The sequence below is a fragment of the Lepisosteus oculatus genome, chromosome 12 (assembly GCF_040954835.1).
Source record: "Lepisosteus oculatus isolate fLepOcu1 chromosome 12, fLepOcu1.hap2, whole genome shotgun sequence".
In the NCBI taxonomy this organism is placed as follows: domain Eukaryota; kingdom Metazoa; phylum Chordata; class Actinopteri; order Semionotiformes; family Lepisosteidae; genus Lepisosteus; species Lepisosteus oculatus.
Genome location: NC_090707.1, coordinates 15,167,570 through 15,194,158, shown reverse-complemented (window position 1 = coordinate 15,194,158; position 26,589 = coordinate 15,167,570). Strand labels below are relative to the sequence as shown.

General features: G+C 35.9%; 1 protein-coding gene across 2 annotated transcripts in view; it reads right to left on the bottom strand.

Annotated features, from left to right (window-relative positions):
- ttc21b (tetratricopeptide repeat domain 21B) overlaps window positions 1–25,299 on the bottom strand; it is a 31,433-nt gene extending 6,134 nt beyond the window's left edge. The window contains exons 1-20 of one of the 2 annotated variants that reach the window (XM_015359076.2): window positions 25,041–25,299; window positions 21,345–21,474; window positions 21,128–21,238; window positions 18,686–18,852; window positions 16,245–16,367; window positions 11,316–11,473; window positions 9,234–9,318; window positions 8,564–8,662; window positions 8,041–8,233; window positions 7,676–7,773; window positions 5,813–6,013; window positions 5,365–5,494; window positions 4,718–4,875; window positions 3,631–3,855; window positions 3,236–3,474; window positions 2,816–2,888; window positions 2,038–2,148; window positions 1,646–1,784; window positions 1,161–1,267; window positions 664–852 (exon numbers count right to left, since the gene is read on the bottom strand). In XM_015359076.2, the coding sequence (XP_015214562.1) occupies window positions 664–852; window positions 1,161–1,267; window positions 1,646–1,784; window positions 2,038–2,148; window positions 2,816–2,888; window positions 3,236–3,474; window positions 3,631–3,855; window positions 4,718–4,875; window positions 5,365–5,494; window positions 5,813–6,013; window positions 7,676–7,773; window positions 8,041–8,233; window positions 8,564–8,662; window positions 9,234–9,318; window positions 11,316–11,473; window positions 16,245–16,367; window positions 18,686–18,852; window positions 21,128–21,238; window positions 21,345–21,474; window positions 25,041–25,070 (2,766 nt within the window). In that variant the 5' untranslated portion in view covers window positions 25,071–25,299. Of the gene's footprint in view, window positions 1–663; window positions 853–1,160; window positions 1,268–1,645; window positions 1,785–2,037; window positions 2,149–2,815; window positions 2,889–3,235; window positions 3,475–3,630; window positions 3,856–4,717; window positions 4,876–5,364; window positions 5,495–5,812; window positions 6,014–7,675; window positions 7,774–8,040; window positions 8,234–8,563; window positions 8,663–9,233; window positions 9,319–11,315; window positions 11,474–16,244; window positions 16,368–18,685; window positions 18,853–21,127; window positions 21,239–21,344; window positions 21,475–22,120; window positions 22,200–25,040 lie in introns of those variants that run through there. The other variant, XM_015359077.2, reaches the window with a different exon arrangement.
- Between the last annotated feature and the right edge of the window lie 1,290 nt (window positions 25,300–26,589).

Genomic DNA, 26,589 nt, shown 5'->3' with positions numbered 1-26,589 from the left:
TGTGAGGGTTTTCTTCAGATATTATGGTTTCCTCTCACATTATAGCTCACTGCCACCCTAACCATGAATAAACTGTTTTGTCAAAATGTGTGGATTTCAATGGGTGTTTTTTGCCATCCTACTTTTGTGTCCTTCATTTTCACAAGTGCTTTGCTTAGCAGCCTGAAGAAACATGTTGGATGTATGAAAATGTGCACACCTCATAATACTGTAGTCAACTGATCTTTGCATGTTTTTAAGAATGAGATTTATATGTATCATAATACTTAAGACAATCATAGAGTATTAAATGAGTGACTTCCACAACAGTATTCAATACACCACAGCTTACTGAGGTTCAGGTACCTTAGTATTGCATTATAATCAGAAAAGTAAATGGAAATACAACATATTACCTGTAATATCAGCATTTACAAAATCTAGGTCACATCCCTTCTTTTTCTTGTACAGAAAATTATACAAAACTATTTTCAACACATAGAAGAAAATAATTTATTTTTCTTGACACAAATATCTAAATCTTTAAAGAATGAAAGAGAAACAGTGCGTTTAGATAGTAGAAGAGTGTTCGAAGAGGATATTGAGATGCAAAGTGTTGAAAAAACACAGCTGCACTGAGAATAGAACGTGTATCACAGAGCAAAAATCGACCACTGAACCAACCTTGTTATCACTCTCACAATAAACAAGCGCCTCTTTGTAGAATTTGATGGCTTTCTCATAGTCTCTTTGACACGTGTAGTGCTTGGCAATCTCTGCACAGATCTCTGCTGCTAGCTGTTTCTGCACAGGAACTGCATCAGGCTGCTCCAGCTGCACCCGCTTCAACACTCGAGCTTGCACGTCTCTCGCCTACGAGACATTTTATGCTGTGAGAATAAATCCACACATTTCACATGAGCAAGAATCTTAGTTATTAGAGTCGCAGTGGATTGCAACATTTCATCTTGTATATTTCAGCAATTTCATTTTAACAGGTCAGAGCGGCTCTGATAAAAAAAACCCCAAAAGATTACGTGCTCACAACCAGCTGGACCTGTTGTCTATCTAACACACTGCAACAAGTATCCATATTGGCAATGCATTTCACTACTTTGTACTGTAAGTAAATGACTGTAACACACTGCTAGGTTACCAAATGGAAATGTTCAAATACTTGCTTTCTGTAAGGAGAGTAGAGCCTGTTCACTTTTCTCCATTTTGCTTTGAATTTTGGCTAAAAGAACTAGATAGCGGCCATCTTCAGTTAGTTCAGCGAGATCATTCACTGAAAAACAATGATCCATCAATTCGGCTAACAGATGCTCCATTGCAGACTGATACAGATAAAGTTAAGCTATCATTTAAAACAAATATGACAATCCCTGGCAAATGTGGTAAACAGTCTGGAAAATCAGGTAAACAAAAAAGAAATGTAATTAAATGGCTAGCTAAGAGGTTTTAAAAAATAATGTTTTAAATGTAGCTGCATTCTCGATCAATAAAGTATGAGCTAACAACAAATCTACAGATGTCTTTAAATCTTACAGATGTAAAGTGAGTAAACAAGTGCATGGACATCTATGGAATACAATGTTCAGCGATAAAAAAAAAGGTATTTTTTTATTCTTCTACACAAATTGAACTTAAATTTGCAATATAGTACCTGTTTCATGATCTAGTGCCTGTTGTAAAACCTTTTCTGATTTTTCACACTGCCTCAGTTTAAGTAAAAGCTCTGCCAAGTCATAACGAAGGAAATTCTGCTGACCATTCTTGAGTGCTGCTTCATAGTAATTGATTGCCTACAAGGAGGAGGAAGAGCAAAGGAGTCAGAGGAGGACGGCACATCAATTCAGCTGAATTCCACTTCAACAGAGAAAGCTGAAGCTGTTGCCTTTCACAGTTTCAAAAACATTTAACAATGTATGTACTGCGGTGGCTGATTAGGTGTTCTGTATGTTTAACATTTAAACACATGTAAAAATCCTGAATGCACAAGAAACTGTGTACAGTATATTAGAATAAATCAAGAGGTGAAACATACAACCAACATACCTTAGAATAGTTGTGAGTTTTAACCAGGGCTTTACCAATCTTGCTGGCCAAGGCACCATCCTTGGGGCTTTTCTTTAACGCTTGTTCATAGACTTCAATTGCCTTTTCTGGCTTTGAATGTTAAAGTAAAAAATAAACAAAACAGCTTTCCACGCACTTCATAACATCATAAAACATAGGGAAAAAAACACTTCCATAGTGTCTTAACATTAATCTTAAATAACTATGGACAAATTACTTTAATAATTTGTCCATGTTTTTAAATCACAAGAAAGTACTACTTATACAGTATGCTTATATACTGGATAAACTAGATGATCACAAATATTACCATTATAGATATTTAGTGCAGTGCACACTTTACTGGTACTAAGATGGTACAAAAATTACTCTAATTCCACTGATACTCTTTTTCTAATTCATATTTGAATAATACATAAAAATGCATAAAAGAAGCAAAGATAAAACCTCTTGAAATATGTTAGAAAAGAACAATGCTTGTCATGGATGTTATGTATTTGATCTTGTTTCATCGCATTGCTAGACGTTACTCATAACGAACACAAATAACCATAAAGAAAAATTCAAAGCAATGCCAGTGTGAAGATTTTGTACTTTGAAGGACTCTCAAGAGGCTGTATTATTATACAACGAGTAGAAACAGGGTAACCACTTCATTTCTTTTACCCTTTGAAGTGCCATTTTGGTAAAGGATTGTGTATGGAATAAATATCAGACGTGTGCATAAATTAAACTTTTTACTTAGTTTCAAACTTACCTCTTGAATGTTCATATAGGCATCTCCCAATAAGAGATATGTATGGGAGCTAGGCAGTTTCTCCACCAAGTCTCTGAAGACAAAATAAACATTCACAGATTTGCATATTCACTTGTCCTTTTCCTGATTTTTTTCTATGAATGTGTGCTTTTGCAGCTTTCAGTAAATGCCCTGCAAACATAAATGTTTAAGACACTAACAACCATTCTTCCCGAACACTGACGACCATGGCACCCACTGCCCTTTTTCCAGATGCAACTATTGGGAGTAGACTTTTGCAGCATTAGTAAGCATATTTTTAAACGCCCACTTGACATTGATATACATCTACAACACCCATGTCATTTGGATTACCCTTTCTAAAGTATGACTGATGTATATTGAATATATCACCGATTTATACAACATCCTTGTTTTTACCTGTAACAACTAGCATAGAGGCGCTTCTCCTTTCTGTAATGCAGATAAATATCTGCCATTTTTTCTTTGGCTTGAATGTAGTACTGCTGCTCTGGCGTAATGTTCCGAAGCATACTAAGGGCCAGTTCTGTGTCCCCCCGAAGCAGAGCCAGGTCTGCATTAGCTATAGTGACGCGCAGCTCTTCTGGAGTCCCAGAAAATTCGTTGATGGCATCCTGCATCACTTTAGCTGCTTCGTGCTGGAAATACAAAAAAAAAAAATCAGGCAACATCCACCAATTTTACATTTGAATATATATATTTTAACTAATCAATAAAATGGAGAGTGAACATAGTAACAGTGAAGGGAAACATTTCTCAAATAGTTTTTTTTTTCCCCATGGAATCGTCTCTACCTGTTCTCCATTCAGCCAGTGGGCTTCTGCTAACTCCAGGAAGATGGACACACAGTCAGTGGGGCTGATTTCCACTTTTCTACTTTTGGATTTTGAAGAACTACCAGATCTCTTCCTTCCTGGTAGAGCCATGGCTATCTGTAGGGTTTGAATGGCTTCTTGCACCTGTCCCATTCTTTTCTGGACCTGTGCCTTAATCAGGTGATACAGAGGATGTTCCCGCACCTACAGATAAATATTAGACAAAGCATGACAGTGAACTGCCATGTGAACAAAGCCTCTTTTGCCCTTCTTTATGTTTATCATCTGAGCTTGCAATAGACGATACTATCTTTCCTAACGTAGAAGAAGAGATTCTAAACACTGTGCCACAAAAGCATTCACATGAATCCCGATTTATCGGGAGTAAACTGCTATCTACATTCATTTCTAATCTAGATTTGGGAGAACAAGGCAACACACATCAGTTCTAGAAACTCGAATACAGCATTTCCACTAATGAAGTAGAATGTCATATTACACAAAGTAAATCTCATATAATTTTGTAAAAAATATTTGGAATTTATTAGACCACCACAGGTACAATACAGAATATATTCTGATACTAATCACCAATCTACTGCCAGTATATTGTCGAATTATAAATTAAGTGTTTAAGAGAAGCTTTTGAAGAAGTAATATGAAGCAAGCAATCACGTTTCCTGGTTTCCTCTTGTATATATCACTAGAAACAGCATATTAGAACCAAATGGCTTTCAAAACTCTGGATAGTGAACAAACGTTTACGAATGTGAAGTCTTTCTGCAGGCAGCACTAATGTGGAACTCTTACCACAATGATGTAATACTGTAGGATTTTTATTCATAATAATTCAAAAGTAAACTAAAAACCTGCAATATTTAAAAAAAGGTTTCTTTATAAGCAGTTAATCAAAAGCAATATGACTCTTTGATCATCTATTGGAGAGACCAGTCAGTCTGGAGCAGAGAAATTCGAAATTATGTACACATCAAAACATTTGCAATTAATCAGTAATACTCTTTGTTCAATTTTTAGACAACAAGCTAAACCACATCACATGACTCACCTCAAAATCATAACTCAGGCACAGTTCCAGGGAATGTGAAGAGAGTTTAAAATTTCCTTGTAACAGGTAAATTTGTGCCATCAGCAGATGAGCATCGGCGTGGGATGGATTCTGTTCTAAACAGTGTTTCAGGCTACTTTGGGCAGCATCAATATCACCTATGTGAGACATAAACAGCTTTTTAAAAAAATAATCTGTGTATGATACATTATAATAAGTTTTAGTGTATCTCTGTGTGAGACACCTCTAAATCTTTCTTTACTTTACTTATAGTACCATAAGTAATAATATTATTATTACAATAATAGTATTACTATACTATGTTGTATAGTAATCAAATTTTATGGGATTTATTGTCTATACTGGAAATCACTGTGCAAACAACTAATGATTGGAAAAGAGGATATTGCAACTCTAATGACAAAATGTTAGTTTTAAAGTTTCTTCTGTATTTCATAGTTATTGTCAGCATTTTATTTTTTTAGAAGCTTTAAATCTAGACAGTTATTAAAAATATTGTAAATCACGTGCACTGATCTTGGGCTATAGCTATTAAATATGCCACTTACAGTACATCATGGCCTTAAAAACCAAGGAAGGAACATATAGTATGAAGCTCCACTGCACTACAGTATATCTACTCTCACCTGCTTGGAATTTCACTTTAGCCATTAGATAGATAGCCTGGACAAGCCCAGGCACTGTCTTGACCACTGTCTCCAGCACTGAGGCACAGTGTCTGAGCTGGGGGGAGGCAGGCCGTCCTTGAGATGGTGGCTGGAGAAGAAGAGAGAGATCATCTAAGGTCACATTAGGATTAAATACGGTAAAGAGTTGGTAACAATTTAACATTTACAGATTTTTAAAAAACGAAAATGCATCCATTAATGAGATACTCATTACTATATTTCTTTGTAACTACATTATGGGTGAAGTTTTAACATATTATGTTCCGCCCTTAGGCTCTCAAATTAAATTCCAACGGCTTTATGCTCCAGAGGCTGCATTTACTGAACTCAATGGATATTCAGATACTGCACTATAGTCATTGTCTCCATTTCAGGGCTTAAAAAACACAAATGTCTTTAAAATGACCTGTGTTGAGCAGAGAGCAATGTACTCCTTGATAATTTCCAGCAGGAAGGCCGGATTGAGCCTTTCAAAGTATTCAACCCCAAGTGGCAGTCCTTGCAGAGCAGAGAAATGTGTGTCCATAGCATCATTAAGCAGGTTTATGACTTCCTCCTGAGACTTGTACTTCTTTGCTGCTAAAACTGCTCTCAGGTATGACAGTTCCTGTGTGAGAAAGGTTTTCATTTTATAAAATTCAGCAGTACTAAATGGTGCATTCACAAAACCGATATAATCAAGATATTAATTTCTGTATTATTTTATTGCAGAAATTATTTTTGTCTTATGAAAAAAAAATGCTATAAATATCCACTATGACCTTTTTTATTATCTGCTAAGTTTTAGCTTTAAAAGAATCATATGCTTAATTACATTCCCAAAAGGCCTGGGGAAAAAAAGCTGGCAAATCTTGCTGTTTACTTTAGGATAATACATTTGTTTCTATAAGGTGGTGCAATACAACAAACACCCTCTCAAACACATCCTGGTAAGTGAACAGTAAGTATACATATATGTTAACATTTGCTTACTCAGAAAAAAAAAAAGGTGTGCTAAGGTGTGTCTTTACTCAGAAAGAAGCCAAGATCCTGGAGATTATTAAAAAGCACTATAGGAATACCAGGCTACTTTAGACCATAAAATTCAGAATTACTTTCCAAATTCTATATCTGCGTACTTAAATCAGTATTATACTGATACTCCTGAAATTTTCTCATTAAGGAACTTAAGAAGTCATGTAAGGTTTCTTTTGACTTAATGAGGCCAGGAGTTTCAGAGGCCCAGAGGGAAGGTCTTGAGTCCTAAGACTCTTTGTTGTCCCTTGAAGATAAGTTTTTTATGTATCAGTAAGCAATTAGAACTGAATATGTAAAGAGGTGAAAGAGATTTTCTTTATTATAAACTCTTATATTTTAAAAGTATTTTAAAGACATTAAAGTGTATTTGGCCATTTTTAATAAAAACTAAGATGTTTTTATTGATCAGTAATATCAGATGATAGTGATATATTAATATACAGCTTTATAAGACTTACAGTTGTTCCTTGTTTACTTGCTAGCTTTGGAAATATGGGCCCGTGGTTTTTTTCAAAGTAAAATGGTTTACTTAGCACTTTCCCTTTAAACGTTTTTATAATATTATTTCTGAATGTGCCCTATAAATGTTTTTGCTGACAGGTAAAAAGTATCACTAAAAAAGGACACAAACCTATTAAAATGTGTTAATATCTAGACGAGAACAAATGCATTTTCAGTAAGGCTTTTTCAACTTGATGTTCTGTACTGACAACAAAATATATTTCAGACAGCTGTACTTACAAAATTCTATTCTAGAAATGTGTAATTATTTTCCGTAACCCTTAAAGTTTCCCTTAATTCTGGCATCTCTAAGTCTTGATGCAAAATAATTGCTTTCTATGCAACTGAACGAGTTTGATAAAAATGTGCAGCAATGCAGTCAGACTCCTAAAGACATTTTATCATCACTGAAAATTAAAAATTGTATGTTGTATGTTGCAAATTAACAGGGTTTAAGAAACAAAAGAATTAAGGAAAAGGCAGATGTTAGTCTGAAATGTCAATCTACTTCGTATATTCTAAAGAATTCAAATACAATCCTTGTTTCTGTTAGGTCTTGCACCACCTGTGCAATGTACATTAGATATTACATATGTTCTAAAACAGAAAAAAAAAAACGTTTTTTTGAAAAACTTCAATCTGTAGTCTTCTCTGCAGATACAACATATCTGTGGAACAGCATAGCCATAAGAGCCACTAGAATCCTTGATTGTTATTGCTGTGCTGTTTCTCTTATTATTCAAGGCCTCACCCCAGATTTTCCTATAGACTGCTGGATTTCAGCGAGAAACTCAAGCTGTTGCTCTGCATCTTCAAGGTGCCCCTCAATTAGCTGGCACTGAATGATTCCTACAAGAAAAAAGAAAAAAGATTAAGATCAAAAGAAACACTCTACGACAGGGATAGACAGGGAGAAACTTAACCAATTTGTGTCATTTAATAAAAGTGTTAAGACTGCTGCATTAACCCTGAAAAAATATTTTTAAAATAAATATTTTAAGTGTAACTAACAAGGTTTGTTCAGTAATGCCAATGGTCAGATTGACAATTTAAGGTCACATGAAGAATAATTCTGTCAACATGTTAAAAATAGAAAAAATGAACGGGCTGCCTCACCAGTCAGCGCAGAGACACTGGTTTCATCCAATGTCATTGCTGTTTTGTACCACTTTACTGCCTCCTTTATTTTCCCCCACAGAACCAACTGATAGCCAAGTTCAGTGGCCAGTTCTGCATCACCTGGAGCCATGGAAAAAGCTCTCTCCACCAAAGTGTGCATTTGCAGAAGGATCTTCTCATTTCTTCCACACTGCAACAACATTTTTAACATAAATCTTTACAATCTACGACCATGTCAAAACACACATTATTAAAAATACAGAAACACATTGAACATAATGTTCACATTATGTATACTGGGTTTATATATCGGTAAAACTAGTATACATAACAAAAATATCTGATCAAATATTTTATTAAGTGTAAATATAACACTTCTCTTCCAGTAGAGCATTCTTATTCAGAGCTAATGTACGATTTGCATGTTTTAATAAAAAAAAAATCTTAATGACCTAATCACATCTGAAATGATTTTTATGTTCTTTAAAGAATTATATAAACAATGCTACCGAACACTTACCACTCTTGTAAAAGCTAATGACATCCTATAGAAAAGCTCATAATTGTTAGGCTCATGTCGTTCCAGGTTCCCAACAAGGTTAGTGAGGTGATTTAAACACTGGGAAAAAAAAAATGAATGTCTGTGAAACGGCTGCAGTAAATTATGTAATCATTCTCAATCTATGTATTTTCTATAAGTAAAGAAACTGGTATTCTTTAAAAACAAACAAATAATTTTCAAACAGTTTATCCTTTTTCCTGAAGATCTTAGTAAATTACAGTTCCTTTTGGGAATGGAAGGACAGACTGGAAGTGATATACTCAAAGGAGCTGTAAAAAAAAAGCCAAAATAAACTTTATTTGAAAAGAGTTTTACAACTTTGCCACCCAGCTACAGTAATAATAGTTATTTAAGGTGTGTTTCATTCGTTTACTTTTAAACTGGGAAACTAACTGGGAAAATTCATAAAACCACAATATATTTGGATATTTTATATTCATTTTTTAAAAGATTTTTTTTGTTTCAACAAATGCAAGAGAAACACATTGATTGACTGTGTTTGATGAAGAGAAGCAATATAATTATAATATCTGAATATGAACAAATTAGTGAAAAGTAGTATCTGCATGCAAGACCCGCATGCTTCTCAAGTAGCTATCTGTACAAACTTTTAAGTCATAATTCTTACCTCATTCACGTCTCCCTCTCTGCATAATGAATGGAGTGCCAGCATTCTTAGTGCTTCAAGATTATTTCTGTCCTTCTGTAAAATCCTGCATCAAGAAAACAGGTTTCTTTTCTGAAGACAAATATTCATCATTCTGGTGAAGTACTTTAATTTTAAATAATATTATTATTAAATTAAATTATTATTTTCTGGAAATTGAACAGGAGGTAGGTTTCAGTAAAGTTATATTTTCTAATTCCGCTAATTCAGCACGTTTAATTAAATATCAACATTTTCATCACAAAAAACTTGGAGCTTGGTTTTTGCCTGCTGGCTACTTTTTTAAAGTTTTCAAACTCTTGAATTTAAAGAACAAAAAGCACAACTGAATTTAAGTAAAAATCTGTGGAACTCTTCTGTGGCTAAGGATCTGCACCTGTGGTTGGAAGGTTGCCGGTTCATATCCTGTGGCCAGCAGAGGAATCCTACTCCCTTGGGCCCCTGAGCAAGGCCCTTAACCTCAACTGCTTCAGGGGGGCCGTATAAATGGCTGATCCTGTGCTCTGACCCCCAGCTTCTCTCCCTCTCCATGTGTCTCATGGAGAGCAAGCTGGGGTATGCAAAAATTACTAATACAAGACATTGTATATGGACAATAAATTGATCTTAACTAAAAGTAGGAATACATATTACCAGGTGATTAGTCTCTCCTTAGTTCTGCACTTCAAACTCACCTCACTGCTGGCAAGTGCAGTAGGATGCTAATTCTGAAAGTCATGAATTGTTAATTCTAAAAGTCAGTAAAAACGGCCTTAGTCAGTGGTGCAAACATCAGAACTGCTCAGCCATGCTCACTCGTCAGCCATGAACAACGTCTGTGCAAGATGAGCATAACTATAAAATATGCCTTGGATGTTGATCCTATTTCTATACAGGAAACAGCTCAAGGTAGTGTATATACAGTACAGACATCAACTGTATATTTGTAGTGGATTTCTGATATACAGTATCTTTCACAGCTCTGCTTTGTCCCTTCATGTAAATGCCTAGATTTGTTTCTGATTTAATGCATCTTGACACCCTCTCTCTCTTGGAGGCACCCTCCCCAAATATTTTTTGTGTATATCCAAAAATATCAACTGCTTCTGGCAAAATCATTCACCCAGTTTACCTCACTTGATTTTATATTAAAGGAAGAACTTAGTTCTATTTTATCTGATTGAAATTCAGCAATATCTGTATTGTTCATCAGAATGAGTCCTTTATAAATGTTAAATTAACAGCATTAACTCTATGTGACAATTATTATGTCCAGTACAAAGGCAGCAAGGTGGACTATTTTGTTTTTGTTTATTTTGCTGTATGCTTCATCAACACCCTAGGCCTAATTATTTAAATGAAAGTCAGCAATATGGTCTTATGTGATTAAGGGTCAATTATATAATTGAAGCAGTTGGGAGATCCTAAAGTCCTAAAATGTCATTTTTTTGGAAGAGACAAGGCTGTCTGCCCCTTGTCTACCACTGCACGCTACACCTCACTGCTCTTCAGTTAGCAGTTATGGCATTAAGTCAATGCTCTCTATTCATCACACCTGATAGTGGGGAAGCCCACTGAGCTCAGGCTGCCAGATTTGTTCCAGTTCATTGTATCTTAAAAAACAGATGAAAGAAATCAGGCTTGTGAATTGCATGGGTTCAGCAGATTAATTCAATGGCCTTTTATTTTATTTTTATTTTTTTTCTAGGACCCTGGCAAAAATCCTTCATGAAGAACAGTCATTGAAAAAACAATAACGGTAGATAATCCTGTAGCATTAATCCTAGTCTTGGTTTGATCTTGAATACAATTTTATCGTTAAGGCTAGAAAAAGTCTTAAAGAGCGAAAGCAGAAGTTTCATATTAGACCCAATATGATCTACCTCAATTACACATTTTGTATGCTTTAGTCTTTCTCTTTTATTCAATAATAACGGCTTAATACAAGTGACCGCAGTCACAAACTGTTGAACTTTAATGCAAAATGTATGACAGAAACAGCAATCCTCAGAAACATCATAAAAAAACACAACAGCAACAATTAACATTTGTCATTTTCTGTACCTATGTGCTGCTTCAACAGTCTGCTCCCAGTCTTGCAAATGTAACAGTAATTTCATTTTCTTTATAAAGGCAGGGAGGAATCCAGGAAAGTTAACAATAATCTGGTTGACAGTTTCCAAAGCTCCAGAGTAGTTCTGTCGCAGCTCGAAATACTGTACCTAATGAGGAACAAATAACAGATTTCATAAATTGATGATGAGAAAATAAACTTCCATAAACTAAAACATAAATACCATATTTTAATTAAACTGATTAATGAAACCATGAAGTCAACATATGAAAATCATACATCAGATACTTATGACGGTGCTATCCGTGTGGGGATTTTGTACTGTATGTTCTCTTCATGTTGGCATGGGATTCCTCCATGTGTTCCGTCTTCCTTCCAATTTCCAAAAACATACTGGTAGGTTAATTGGGTTCTGAGAGTATTCTGAATGTGTGTGCCCTGCAATGGACTGGCATCCCATCTAGGGTGCACCCTGCCTTGCACTCAATGTTTACGGTGATAGGCTTCAACTCCCCTGCGACCCAAAATTGGAATAAGTGGTTAGAAAATGAATGGATGTATGGACGGAGTTGGAGATCACATGATCAGCATGCCAGAATGATAACCACAGCTGGAGCACCTGCTGCTTTCCTTTTCACAGTTTTTTTATTTTATTTTATATTCATGAGCAATAACAGCATTAATTACAAAGCAATCCCCTGTTACAAAGAACTGGAAAGAATTAGTAGCTAAAATGGCTGCTATGCTGAAGAATTCTACTAAAAGGTGCTGGTTGTAGAAACCGACGGTAGTGGTGAACTCATGGACTGCTGCATTATGTGCAGACTTACATGTTCAGATCTCAGGCCTTGAAAATGGATTTGGTCTCTAGTAGACAAAGGCAACAGATAAAGACAATAAAATGCCAGCTAAGCTGTAGAGGCTGGAGCATAAGGTCACAAAGGTGGATCACTCCCAAACATCACTTATAGCCCAGCAACTACCTAGCAGACATGCCTACGTGGCACTGATGAAATCTCTGAAGGAGCAAGTGTCCATACTTTACTGATGTATCCTACACTGCTCAAAGTCCTTCATGCTGGTGGACAGCCACTATTTACCTTAGCTCAGGACACAGACGAATACATTAAAGGGGTTCATCAGTCCCAATGTCTCAGACCGGTTCTTAAAAATTAATTAAATTAACTGATGGTATTATAAAATTAAAAAATTCCACAAAATCATTAACTTTTTAAAAGTACTGCATGGTCACCATGTTGTCACAAACTGCTGGTCTTTCTACAGGCAAGAATGAGAACTAGCACAAATTGTGACTTAAACCAGCCCTTCTTGCTCACTAAGCACTGTAATGACTAATGTCATGCGATTTACGAGAAAGTAAATACAGGTTGTGCAAGCAGACATTTCACCGCAGAAATATTCTGTTCAGAATGAATAAGTAAGAAGTATTTGTCGGCAAAGCCGTCTTGAACTCGAGAGTAATATTTCGATTGGATTTAAAGAGAAGTATTCACAGGCCTGCTTGTTTACAATGAAAAGGGCCTTTTCACATCGCCAGACGTTTTGTTGCCTCGTTTGGAATCACAGACAATGACAGCAATATAGTATGGCACTTACCTAGAAATTTAGTCTATTTTGTGATGTAAATTGGAGGTTTTACACATTACTGTGTACATTTTACTTTCATTGTGGTTTGAAATGTTCTTTCTAACCCCAAAATATAAAAATAACATTGCAGTTCCCCTTTAAATCTAAAAGGGTCTGCTTTGTCAAAATGGATAGCGTAGCACTTATTTTATCAAAGGTACTATTGTTGTTTAAAGGATTCCTTTACTGTAACTGTGTGTGTAGATAAGGTCAGATCTAGGTGTCTTACCTTTTTGCACCGGTACTATCTTCCCTTGTTAAGAGCGAAATTGCATATGGTGGTGCCAAAGTAGTTTTATTTACTGTACATGGCAATTCTTAGAAAAACAAAAGATAAGCAATTTTGACTTTATTCGACATTTAAAATCCAAACTTATACCTAATCCGTTGTCACCAACACTGTTTAAACATGTATTTTCGTCACAAGGCATTTTATTAATGAAGGTCAGTACGATGTCATAGAAGACTGCACTTCGGCCTCACTGTACTTAAATTATGGGGTTGCTTCTAGCCTAGAAACTTTCTGTGTCAGGTTTTTTTATGTTCTCTGCATGTTGATCTAGGTTTTTTGCCCACTTTCCAAAGTCTTGCTGGCTAATTTACTGATGTAAAATTTCCAGTATGCAAAATGTGCACTGTGACAGACTAATGTCCAGTCCTTCCATCCTGTGCTTCCAAGACTAAGATATATTTTCTGATAATAATGGATGGATTTTCTTACTAATGGTCTCTGAGTTCAGAATATTTCCAGCAGTTGGAAAACGAGGGATTTCTTATTTTTCTTACTATTTTTTTTGCTATCAATAGTTTTAAACTACTGTAGGGGGAGGCATCAGTGTTTTTAAGTTATCTGATGAAATTATGAGTCACCAATTCACCAAGGGGAGGAGATTGAAAGGCGGTTGCCAGTCAGGGGGTTCTTTGAAGAGGACTTTCATTTTTTGTTCTTACTGTTGCTCCATATGGAAGATACAGTTTCAAGCCAAAATGGAAGAGTTTCTTGATTTTAATCATGCATCAGCTGAAAATTTCTATGTTGTAAGGGAAGCTCTATTAAAGAAAAATCTATCTAATACTCTTTTTAAGTGTGGATACCAAAATCCTCACTGAGGCCCTTGCATGTCCTCCAACTTTCAACTGTATTATTGGGCTAACAACATCTGTAATTTGGTCTATTCGTTTCAGGAACACCTTGCATTGTTGTCTTCTTCCACTTTCCTCATTTACAGTAAATTAAAAATGGTGTAGAGCATCTTCGCAAAAACAAGATCATGGGATGTATTAACTGGTTAACATACTATCAAAGAAGATTCACTGGAAGTATCGTGGATGTCCATAAAGCTTCCTACAAGGCTGCATCATAATGGCTCAGTAACCTTGATATACATAAAACCTGCTTCAACTTACAAAAGAGGAAGAATATTTCTTTTAAATATAGGATGCCAATACTTATGCCCACAACATTTTAGACATCTGTTTCTCACCAAAGTCTGGAAACATTTTAGTATGAAGGGGATGCATTAGAGCAAGTCCTTTAAACTTAAATGCACCAGAATCCAAATCTGAATGCAACAATGACTCTCTTGTGATGCTATTTTTTTGGTTAAAGGTTACAACATTTACAAAACTGCTTTTCTTTTCTCCAACCAGCAACTGCTTTTAAACAGCTTTCAAAGTGTTGCAATCATTTTATATATTATTGTGCAGCTGGGGTAACACACTCTTTAACCTTGAACAAAAAATGGATTTAATTTGGGAACAAAGCAAATGTGAAATGGATAAGATGATCTAGTATAGGCTAGAAGAGCCTATTGGGAAAAGATAATCCATATAATCAATATTCATCTAATAAAATAGCTGTCAAATGTATGAAAACCCAGTCAAGTGGAAGAGAAACAGAACTAATCTTTTCCAAACATAACCATTTCTGGATTGTTATAAAACCACAAAAAATATTTCCTCTTTCAATAAAGTTAAACACAGGACTTGAAGTACTTCAAGTAATGCTATGCCACTCAATTTTCCAGAGATCTGAAGCAATGAGAAATTAAAAATGATTTCTTGGTAGTAATTCAGTAGTACAAAGACATTGTGAAGTTCATCAAAGTTACATTATTGAGCACAAAACCCCCTGCAATTTATGTGCAATTTAAATACCTCACTCCTTAAATCTTTGAAGTGGTTTTAAACTATATAAATCACAAGACATAAGGAGCAGATCTGATCAAATGAGAAGCATAAGAGTATAACTGTCTCCCACAACGACAATGAAACGTCAATAAATGAAAACAAGTTTACAGGATTGGGAAGGTATCTAAGAGGATTTACACCTATATATAATTAAAATGAATGGCTGATGTGTAAAACTGTCAAGAAGATCTACTTTAAATGATATACATGAAAAATTAGAGAGGAGGAATTTTTCCAGACATAACTGTATAAATGTCAGAGGATGGCCATTTACACAATGCATAGGTAGTTATTGTACCTTTACCAGTGACTGTACGGCATTTCTGATGTGCTTTTATGCAGCTACAGTATGCAGGTTTCCACAAGAAAACAAATCCTCAATGATGAAAGTCCCAAAATATTAATTATAGAAAAAGAAACATTTAACAAAAACACAAATCTTTAAAACAAGATTATCGTATTCCGATAAGCAATATTTTAAGGCTTTATAGCCTGTCTCTACTTGAACGTCCTACCAGTTGAAAAAAGTTTATGATCTCGGAATCTGAGCTTCTGCTCTGATTGGCCTGTGACATAAGGTCAAATCATTAGAGTGCAAAATCGAGGTGAAAACTGGCAAGTATTGGGTCACATTCAAGGTATACATTGTGCAAAGTTTTCCTTTGCACTAATGAAAAAAGAACAACTTTTTTGAGTTTCACCAAATAAAATATTTTCACAGAACTTGACTCTACGCAACTGAATCATTAGTCTGTGAATGTCACGTGGTCTTTGAGAAATGTTTAAACTTATATAAATATATAATGTTATATAAGCTTACATAAAATGTTTGCATGTATACATCTAATTAAACTATATATTTACATTTTATATAGGGATTTTTTAATTCTGCTGTCTGTAAATAATGTACAATAAGGAAAACTAGCTGTTCTACTAAAGGAAACATTCTTATATGTGGGAATTTTCATTTTCATGGGAAAAAAAACAAACATTCAGGACTTAAAGGGATACAGCAAAAATACCATTGCAAGTTTTCCAAGAAAACATTATTTACACTACAGTACGTATAAGGCTTGGTTTACCTTTCCCATTAAAGCAAAAACATCTGCTTTTTCCTTTAATCCTTCATCAAAGTACTTGACAGCTTTCTTGACATAGGAATCTTTATTAGATGTCACATCTATCCATCCTTTCAAGATTAGCCCCTGGAAAAACAGTTAGACTGTTAAAATTGAATGAAGTAAGATAAAATAATTGTACTGCTAAATAAAGCATTTTACTGTAATAATTCAACAATGTTTTTTTTTAATTGAATTTAATTATTCTTTTAACTATTACAAAGATTTCTTATGCTACAACATCCATGGGTAATCACATGATTAAAACTGCAGCAGCACGACTGCTTGTATTTTCCTTTGGGTTTTGATACTGGTGCTGTCCTATTTACTGGTAGACCAGGGGTGTCAAACATATGGCCTTCAGCAGCTGTAATCATGAGTCCTTGGCCAGGATTCAATTTGCACCTTGTCAGTGAAGCAGGCACCCATTGTGATCTGCATCAGCCTGAATACACAATGCTCCCTGTGTTTCTCCACCTCTACCTAGAGGCAGTTGACAGAGGCTGGTGTTTGTAATGTATGTAAATAGATAAGAAAGAATCACTTTATTGGCCATACACAACTTCGTGTATTAGGAATTTGTCTTTTCGCATAAATGGCGAGGAAAAATCTCACTCCACAAAACCTGTACACACACGTCCTCCATTCTCCTCCTCCAAACTCTGGAACACCCTCAGCAACTGAACCACCATTGGTCAATGAAACTGTACTTAATGTTTTTTTATTTATATCTCAAAAGGATATTTCTAAAGTAATAAGTAATTATTAGTAATAGTAATAAGGGCCATGTTATTGAAGAAAACAAAAATAATGCTGCATTGTTCAAGAGAAATGGAGAAATTAAGATTTGTAGACTTCATAGAAGTGAACAAAACACTGATTTGCTTCATATGTACAGGCAGCAGTTGAGAAAGAGCAATAGCATTAGTTTAGATGGTCATTTTTTGCTGTTTTCCAGTTAAAAACACTAAAAATTCACTAAAAAAGTTAATCAACTGCTCAAGCAAAACTTAAATGAGATGTTGATCTCTAATGCCAGAGCCCAAATACAGTAACTCGCATTTCAGCCCTGTAGTTTAACAGCTGATACACAAATACACCTGTTACTCGGTTTGAGAAGGTAACTTATTCCTCAAAAACTGTTCATAATAAAAACTTTTGCATAATGAAAATTAAATTCTCAATATATGCGAAAGCTTATAACTCATTACTGATGTCTAAAAATTGCCTGATATTACTAATTGTTACTTAAGAATACAGAATTGTCTAAATAAGAACACTATTGCATGGTTATTAGAATTAGCCCATTTAACTTATTGTAGCGGTTAGCAAGACAACTAAAACTTGTAAAAGTGTAAACTGCTGAACATGTGCACAGTGCAGCTTTAAACCCAAGGTAATTCAAATACCTATTGACTGCTTTTTTAGTCCTATCACTTCAAATTTTACAGCCATGGGAAATTGTTTTTTTTTTTTGCTTGTGTAACACCTGAAGCCTGTGCAAAACGTCTGTTGATATGGTGTTAAAATTAAGGGGTTCAATGATAATCATTTGGTGAAATCACAAGATGTGCTCATAATATCTTTTTCAAAAGAAGGAAACTTAAGTAGGGTACAGTAATCCAAATTATATCACATCGACTGTGAAGGAAAGCACATTTGTTGTAACAAAAATGGATTTGTACAGGGAAGAAATGTATTTAAATAAAGGTATTTCAAATACATGCTTCATTGAAGCGACAATTCATATTAATCGGTAATTCGTATTGCAAGGGTGTGTGAATACTCTTGCTGTTTTCGTTTGCTTGTTATTGAACAAGATTGCTGACAAAAAAAAATTAAAAGAACATTTAAGTGGTGTACGGTAATTCAAATTGTATTTAAAATAAACGTTTAATAATGCTAATTTTGCTCGAATGGTATCTAATGAAGAAACAAGGTGTTTTATTGTAAAATAAACAAAAAAAAATGCAAAACATTATGAGCCATACCATGCAATGGTTTTGCCTAGTATTTCTCTAATTTATGTAACAATATACAAGGTCTAACTGAAATACTTTTAAATCAAATCTGGTCCACTATTGCAAATTTTATTTGCACTCATATTTACTGGAAACCAAAGCTCGTGTTTTTAACTTAACAAATTTACAAAATGACAAGTAAATAAATGAATGCATGCTGGTATACACTGCTGATAAAAATGTTACTCATAAATAATAAATCAATCTGTATAATACAAATCCAATGAAATGGTCTTTTCTCTACAATAGGTACATACACAAAAAGTGATAGAAATAACTGCTTCATAGCACAAGCATAAATCAGTACTTATATCTGTAACTTTTTACATTAAAACATATACAGCTACAGTACATACTGCTGATTTGAAAGGTAAAAACACTCACTTCTTTAGCACTATTGGAAATCTTAATCATCCGTTCAATGTATTCTCTTGCTTTGTCATTGCGGCCCAGATGCCAAAGAAACAGCCCTGCAAAATACAGTCCCTTCTGACCTGCACTCTTGCGATCTTCCTTCAGCTTAGCATCCAGCTCTTGGATAGCATCTCGATCTACAAAAGAGATTAAACAGCAACTACATTCACATACAAGTGAGGTGTATTAGGATACTTCATTAGATATTGCGATACAAAATAAACTTACAGCTGAATTGTTTAACAATACCCTTCACTGGTAAGTACTCAACTGCTGGAAACTTGCATTTTTTTTCAAAGCAAACATTTCAGAGTCAAAATACAAAAGAGATGGATGGATAACCATTTTGTAACCACCAGCCTTTTCAGGGTTACCGTGGAGCTGGAGCCTGTCCCAGGAAGCAACAAGCGCCAGACAGGGTACACTCTGGATGGGACACCAGTCCATTGCAGGACAGACACAGACATGCACACATTCACACCTAACCTACCAGCATGCTTTCCAGTATGGAAGGAAACCGGAAAACCCAGAGGAAACCCAGTCAGGAAACCCACTGAGAGAACACACAAACGTCAAGCAGACAGTACCCCAGGTCCAGAATTGAACCCCGGGCCCCAGTGCTCTGAGGCAGCAATGCTAACCACTGCGCCACTGTGCCACCCAGGTTACTACTACTGCAAATAAAATAATTTTGATTAAGAAAGCACGTTTGTGTTTGTTCACCCAAGATATTTTTAGTGAAACCATCAACCCTGCACTCTGACCCCAAGCTTCTCACCCTGTCTGTGCGTCTCATGGAGAGCAAGCTGGGGTATGCGAAAAGACAAATTCCTAATACAAAGAAATTGTACATGACCAATAAAGTGATCTTATCTTATCTATATCCTTAAAGGCCTAAGGATTCTCCACTATTAGTAAGAGTTCAAGAGGCACTTGGGTACTGTTTGCGTTTTGGCAGTTTAACTTCACTGTATAGTTAAAAAGCACCATGTTTACCTTACAGCTGAGTGTGTATCTGTTTTCTTAGATCTGCCTATTTAAAAGAGGCTTACTACTGCTCCAAGTCCCTAGTGGTGCGTCACTGTTACTAATGTAAAAATGACTGAGAAATCTTCATCAGCCAACCATAAAGCTGCTTTGGAGCTTCTGGAGCACCTACTGAAGCTCACAAGAGAAGACATACAAGCCAGAAAAAGTGTTTAACTGTGACAAAACCCATTACCAAGTGTGAAAGAATGGCACCAAGGTCTAAACCTAAAGGCTACTGTTGCTACTGCTTTGTTAAAATGCTTTGAAAGATTGCTTGGTCTCTTGCTTTAAGATGATTTACTGCACCTTAAATCCTCATACTTTAAACTATAAAAATAAGAATAATTTGCGCATGTACTGTATTTGTGTCACTGCACTGGGTTCATAGACTGGCTTAACAATGTTTGGAGCACAAAGTGGAGTGCTACTTGTGCTCAATGAATTTGACCCTCAAAGTTCTATTATTTCTAACAATCTTGGTTATATAACAAGATTGGTTATTCTTGTATATTTTAGACCTAAAACATAATAAGATTGTAAAGTCTTAATAAAAGATGAAGATAACTAGATAAAATGTAAAACACAATGACAACATATATTTGGATCATTGTAATTATTAAAATAATATAACGGTAAATATCCTCATAGGAATACTAGTGGCACCTTCTTGAACAGCAATGACTTCAACAAGACTTAACTGTTTAATCAATCTGTTGAAACAGCTTTTGTTACAGAACTGCTTTAAGTCTTTGACTTCATTCATTCAATTGAGGGTTTCATTGAATGAACAGCTTAATTAAGGTCATGCCATAACATGTAAATAGGGTTTTGGGTCCGGACTCTGACTTGGCCAATCCAAAACGAGAAACTTCTTCAGTTATTCTGTTGTAGATCTGCTTGTATGTTTAGGATCATTGTCTTGCCGCATGACCTACTTTCGGCTCAGCTTCAACTGACGAATTGACATTCTCCTCCAGTGTTTGCTAATACAATGCCATATTCAGGGTTATATCAACGATGGAAAACCATCTGGGCAGTTTCAAATCCCAACTCCCATTGCCATGCCTGACAGCTGGGATGAGGTTCTTCTGTTGGAAGACAGTGTCTGATTTTTACTTCATATACACTTTCTTATGTAGCCAAAAAGTTCAACTTTAGATTACATAAAACATTCAAGTTTTTCAAGAATGGGAATGCCCACTGACAGTAAGGTCCTATGGTATAACCACTATAAATCTATACCAATCACTCTTATTCTTACAGTAGCATGGAAAACAATCAACATCTATGGAGTGTATATTGCATAGACAGCGTTGAAACTCCTGAAGCAAACTGTATATGATAATCACTCATTGGAAAGAATCTCCAAAAAGAAAAACATACCTGGAAGTGGACTTTTCTTATGGGCATAAGTAAGGGCCATCAAAGTGCAGAGTGACACCTCTCGTCGGTCTTTAATACTTTCCAATTCCCGAATGGCCTCTTGAATTTTGCCTAAAGATTATACCATTCATTAAAACACACAAAAATGCAAACTGTATTTTCTAAATATTTAAGTGATTTGGCATAAGTCAGCTGAAGAGGTCTTTCCTTTACCTACCTTCCATTAGAATTCCATAGGCATGGAAAAATGTGAAGACAGGATCATTGCTATACTTCTTCAGAGCCTCATTTGCAGCATTCTGTACATGACTGAAATATTTTTCCTGGCAGTAAAAATTAATTGATGCCTAAACACACAAAAAAAATCAAATTTAAAACATAATGATTAGCATGCGATTACTTAAACTAAGATATTCTACAATTGGCTCCCTGTAACATAATACTCCAATATGTCCTGTTACAGTCATTTTTAAAGTCATCAAGTATATTTAATAATATGAGCACCACCAGGCATCCATCCTCTTAAGGAGTGACAGCTTTGTAGTTTTGCAGGTGAATGATGTCAGGTGAAGCTGATGATATTCTTAAAATAAATAAATGAATTTATGAAAGGCTGCAAAACAGGTTTCGAATCCTGCCATCCAGCTTGGTGAATGCCATTTCAATCAGCTGGTAACAATGACCCCAATTCAGTCCCGCAATGCCTGGAAGCTAAATTGGTGCTTTGTGAGCACCTTTATGTTTTCACCCAGTCGAAACGCCCTTTTTTATAGATAATCGTGCATAATATACTTCACCAACAAGCAGGTTATTCATGTTTAATTTTCTCCAGAAAAGGGTGTCTCAGATGAGAGATAATGGCTGCCAGTGTAGTATATTTAAACACTGCTTGATTATTTAACAGCATACAGGTTCTCTGTCTTATAACAAAATAAACCATCAATGCAATAACAGACCAACATTTAAAGTATTAGGCGTTATAATGTGACATACCCCGAGACCTCCTTATCAGAGAAAAGCAAGGCAACTGCTTTTAGTAATTGGATCAACAAAAAACCTTGCTGCTTAATTGCTTTACTTCCCTGCACCCAAAAGAAATGCTCATGCGCCAGAAGATTCTGCCTTTACTCTGACCATTACTATTTACTGTGGTATCCATAGAAACAGTGCAAACTGTCTTTTCTTTAATTTTTCTATCCACCATACAGATCAATGGGAATCCAAGCCCGACAGGCGCTCTTTGCTGAATTAATCACAGGAGAATACCACACGTGTTTGGTAAAACCTTTCCACGTGCTGCAAATTGGATTCTTCGATTCTTTTCAACACAGAGACAGAAAAGGGAGACCCTACTGGAACATGTGTTTTAAACAGAATCTTAAAAAAATAGAGTCTAGCCAAGAAAAGGGACTTCATCTAAACTGAGCACTTTATTGGTTCAATAAAGGTCAAGCACATCCTTTCACAGTTTTAATATGATTATTATACAAGTGTAACATGTGTTTTGCTTGCACCAGATGTAATACTTAGCATTTTTCAATGATGTGTGAGGCAGTCCACAACATGGGACACAGGTTTTAGGCAGGATCCCAAATGTAGATGCACCCCACACACAAGATTTAAGGTGAAAAAGGCACTTTATTTACATGTGCGGGAACAAGCAGCATAGAATAAAATGACAAAAGAAAACCTATGCTCCTCTTTGAGCTCTTTCCTCACTTATTCCAGTCTCCAAATACTACAACCATGCCGGTGTATTTTGCAGAAATGGTTGTGGTTACTCAAAAGTAACTTTCGCTTCAGGTTTTGGCCATCTCAGCCAGTGTCTTGCGCTTCCCAGTATCTCACACCGTATCAGTATGGTGGCCAGTGGCTTCCTGGTGCCATCTTCACAGTGTCACATGTTTGTCTTCACCGAGTTCATGAAGCAGTACTATCAGCATCACATCTTCCCAGCTGGTGTGGTAACACGGCATATCCTTTTTACCCCGATGGTTTGCTTAATAGCCAGGCAGTTCGTTATTTCAGTCTTAAAACTGGATTTATAGTGCAGCAACTTGTGCTGTATTGTGGCTCCATGGGCAGTAAAATCACTGCTTATTTTATAGCAGAAAGGTTTAATTCCTGAAGCCTGAGGCCAATACTAAATTTCAGCAGTTTTTGCTGTAGTACAGCAGCACCCCCACTTATTTTACAGTTGAGCTTAATTACTACGTCTTGCCACCCTCCCTGTCTGCAGCACAAGCTTGAGCTCCTGTTTCACCCTTGTACTATTGTCACGCTCTTTACTGGTCTGGCGCTCCATTTATCTAGACTGGAGCAGGATGCACAGCTGATGCCTGCTTCAGTGATTTTTGGTGTCCAGACTCCTGTGAGCTCTGTGGCTCCAACTTAGGCAGGGGGAAAACTACAGAAAACAAAATGAGACCGGGGGGAAAACCATACCAATCAAAGTACACCCCCATGCGGCATCAACATTTCTATTGTAATGAATACGGCCACCATTGTGTATAGCAGGGACCGCAGCTGCCGGGCTGAAGGGAGATTTCCCTTTGGCTCAAGTGGCTGGGTCCCTATTGAGTGACGCCGGAAGCCCGGGTTTGAGTCCCCGATGGTGGGGGGCCAACCTGATGTGGCATGTGAACCCCGAAGCATTACAATATTAAAAGGTTCCAAATTTGTGATGTTTGACCACATTTATCCATGTTTACAATATTATTGCAAAAGCCATGCTGGCATTGAGATGTGTTGCCCCACACCTTGTTTCAGTGTGGCCAGTATATTTGTGAGTGATGGACATTTTCTCCCATGTCAGTCACTGAACACTAAAGCAGTTTCAAAGCCATTGTTGGTGTCACTATGGCATCCCTAACCTGCTTTATCATTGCCCGAAGCCCAGTTTGGAGGGACAACCACAGTTTTAACACGGTCCACACCTCAGTTGTACTCTATATTAATGAAAATAGCATACATTACAATATTATCTTCCACTTAACATTTCATAACTGTGATTTTTGTGGACACAGAAATTGCAAAACAGCTGTATGTTCAGGGCTGTGGGGAGTTTATAAGGGCAATTTCTATAATGTTCTCAGAACATTTACATGATGCCATGTCGTTTTGTCATACTAAGTACAGTATACCAGTAATATAAAGTATATTACTGGATCCAGTAAGTATCCAGTAAGGTAAAGTATGTTTCCATTTTTTGATTAAATCAACTGAAAATCCATGACGTTCACATAAACGTACTGCACATTATATTTCAATTTCATCCAACTGTAACAGGGTTGTATATTATGCCATAGTAAATTTCAGTGAATGATGGTTTGTGTGTGCGACTTGTGCATATTCTATATATTCTACAAATTCTTTTAAAGGCTGTTTGGAATCTTTGGTTCAAATCATACATATTATCACAGAAAACACCTAAGGCCAGATTATCCACATAAACACGCCGTACGTAATATGCAAAAATAATTAACGGGTATAAAAAGACTTCACCTCACAGTGTTACTTTTAAACAGCAGTCCTTACAAACCAAGGGACAGTCTGTACTGTTTGCATACACTACAGCATGACATGAATAGCTATGATGCATTTAATTGCAGGAATACAGAATCTTAAAGCTTCTAAAATGTCAAGTTCGCGATAATGCCAGACTTCATAGTTTCGGAAAATACTGTACAGTGCTCGAAATTGTTTCAGCACAAAACAATACATGCATGAATCTAGTAGTATCAATATATGATACATTGTTTTGTCACTATTTACAACATAACAGTTACTATTTAAACATATAAAATGCATTATTTGCAACATTTTCGCTTATCGGCATCAAGAGTATTAAAGTTGGTCTGCCTTCTGCTATCGAGAAGCTAAAGATAAAAACATAAACACCATAAAAACTCACCAACACCAACTCCTCATCTGTATCTGGCATGGTAGCGTCTCTGTCGATTCTGAACAAGTCGCGAATCAGATAAAAGTGGCTGAGCTGCTCTGTTATCAATTAAAAAATAAAACCATAAAGTACAGCATTTTACTTCTGTCTCGCCATCTTGATAGTTCCACAGCGTCCAGGTTACTAAACAACGGCCGCCATTTCCGTGAGGTGTTCAGGAATTACTATATGGAACTAGCTCTGGAGATCGCTGAAGCAAGCTTGCAGCACAAGGTGGCGCACAAACCATAGTCGTTTAAAACAAAATATCTATAAGCAGTAAAACATGATTTTTAAATTAAAAACCCAAAGAGAAGGACAGGGAAATTTAATAAAATGCGGGTTGTTAATGACAGCAGTAATTTTGAATTTACTAAGCACACTTTAATTGTAAAGATGATTGTAATGTTGCTAATAATTAGATTAGTAAGCATGAAAACTCTTTAAATTCTTTAAATTTTAGAACAAGAGACAACTCCCGAATACCCCCGAAAATTGGTAACGCTGATTCCTGATGTTAAATTAAACTGTATTCCATTCAACTGAAGATCCATTCAAAGGTTAAAACCAAACTGCTCATCAGACACTTTAAATGCCTGGCTTTGACGTTAGAGAGGGACACTGGCAATGCCTTTCTGTTTGACCTGTAATAATCATTGCTGAAAGGGAGACAATGACATCGCTTATTCCAATCAAAGGATTCCCTTTCAGGATACTAAAATGAAAGCGACTCAACTGATAAAAAAGGGAAAAAAAACAGCGTAAGGCGCTTCAGCTATTAACAAGCAAATATTAAGTATGGAACACAACCATAGCAACAGATGCCCTACAGTATGTCTTCCTGTTAGTGTATTATATTTAAAGGTAATCGGACCGCTTTAGTCTGCTCAATTGAATTCAATTTAATACCACTGTAATAAAACAAAACTAACTTTATAGCAGCAAACAACTCCATGTGTTTTAGAAATGTATCAGCAACAGATGTTTTGGTAGTTGGTTTCCAGGCATGTCATTGCACATGTTTTTAAATGATGTGGCATGCACATCATACAACAGTATGATAGGGCATACCAAGTGGATCATACTGAAGACAAAACTCACCCTATGTTGTCATTGTCACATAGCCTGAAAGAAATTGACTTATGTAGTGGAATGGTATTTGGCTTGTTTGTTTGTTCCAAAGCCATAGGTGTAGTTCTGCTTGAAGTGGGGAATGTCACTTTTAATTTTATCCAATCCAATGTCCAATTGTTTATTCAATTAACATGAACAAAGAAGACACGACAATACTGAATAAAAGTGACACACTACTGTATGTAAGGTACAGTAGTCTTGTGTGTCTAAGAACTGGAGTTTATCAGATCAAAGAAAGAAGCGGATAAAATGCTATAAAGTAATGAATACCTGATTTCTCTTTACAGCCCCTTCAAGGACTGTTTGCTGATTCTGTATTTGTATGCAACCTAACTGAACTAAGCTATGGTACAATGCTAATGAAATGTGTGTAATTAGAATAGAA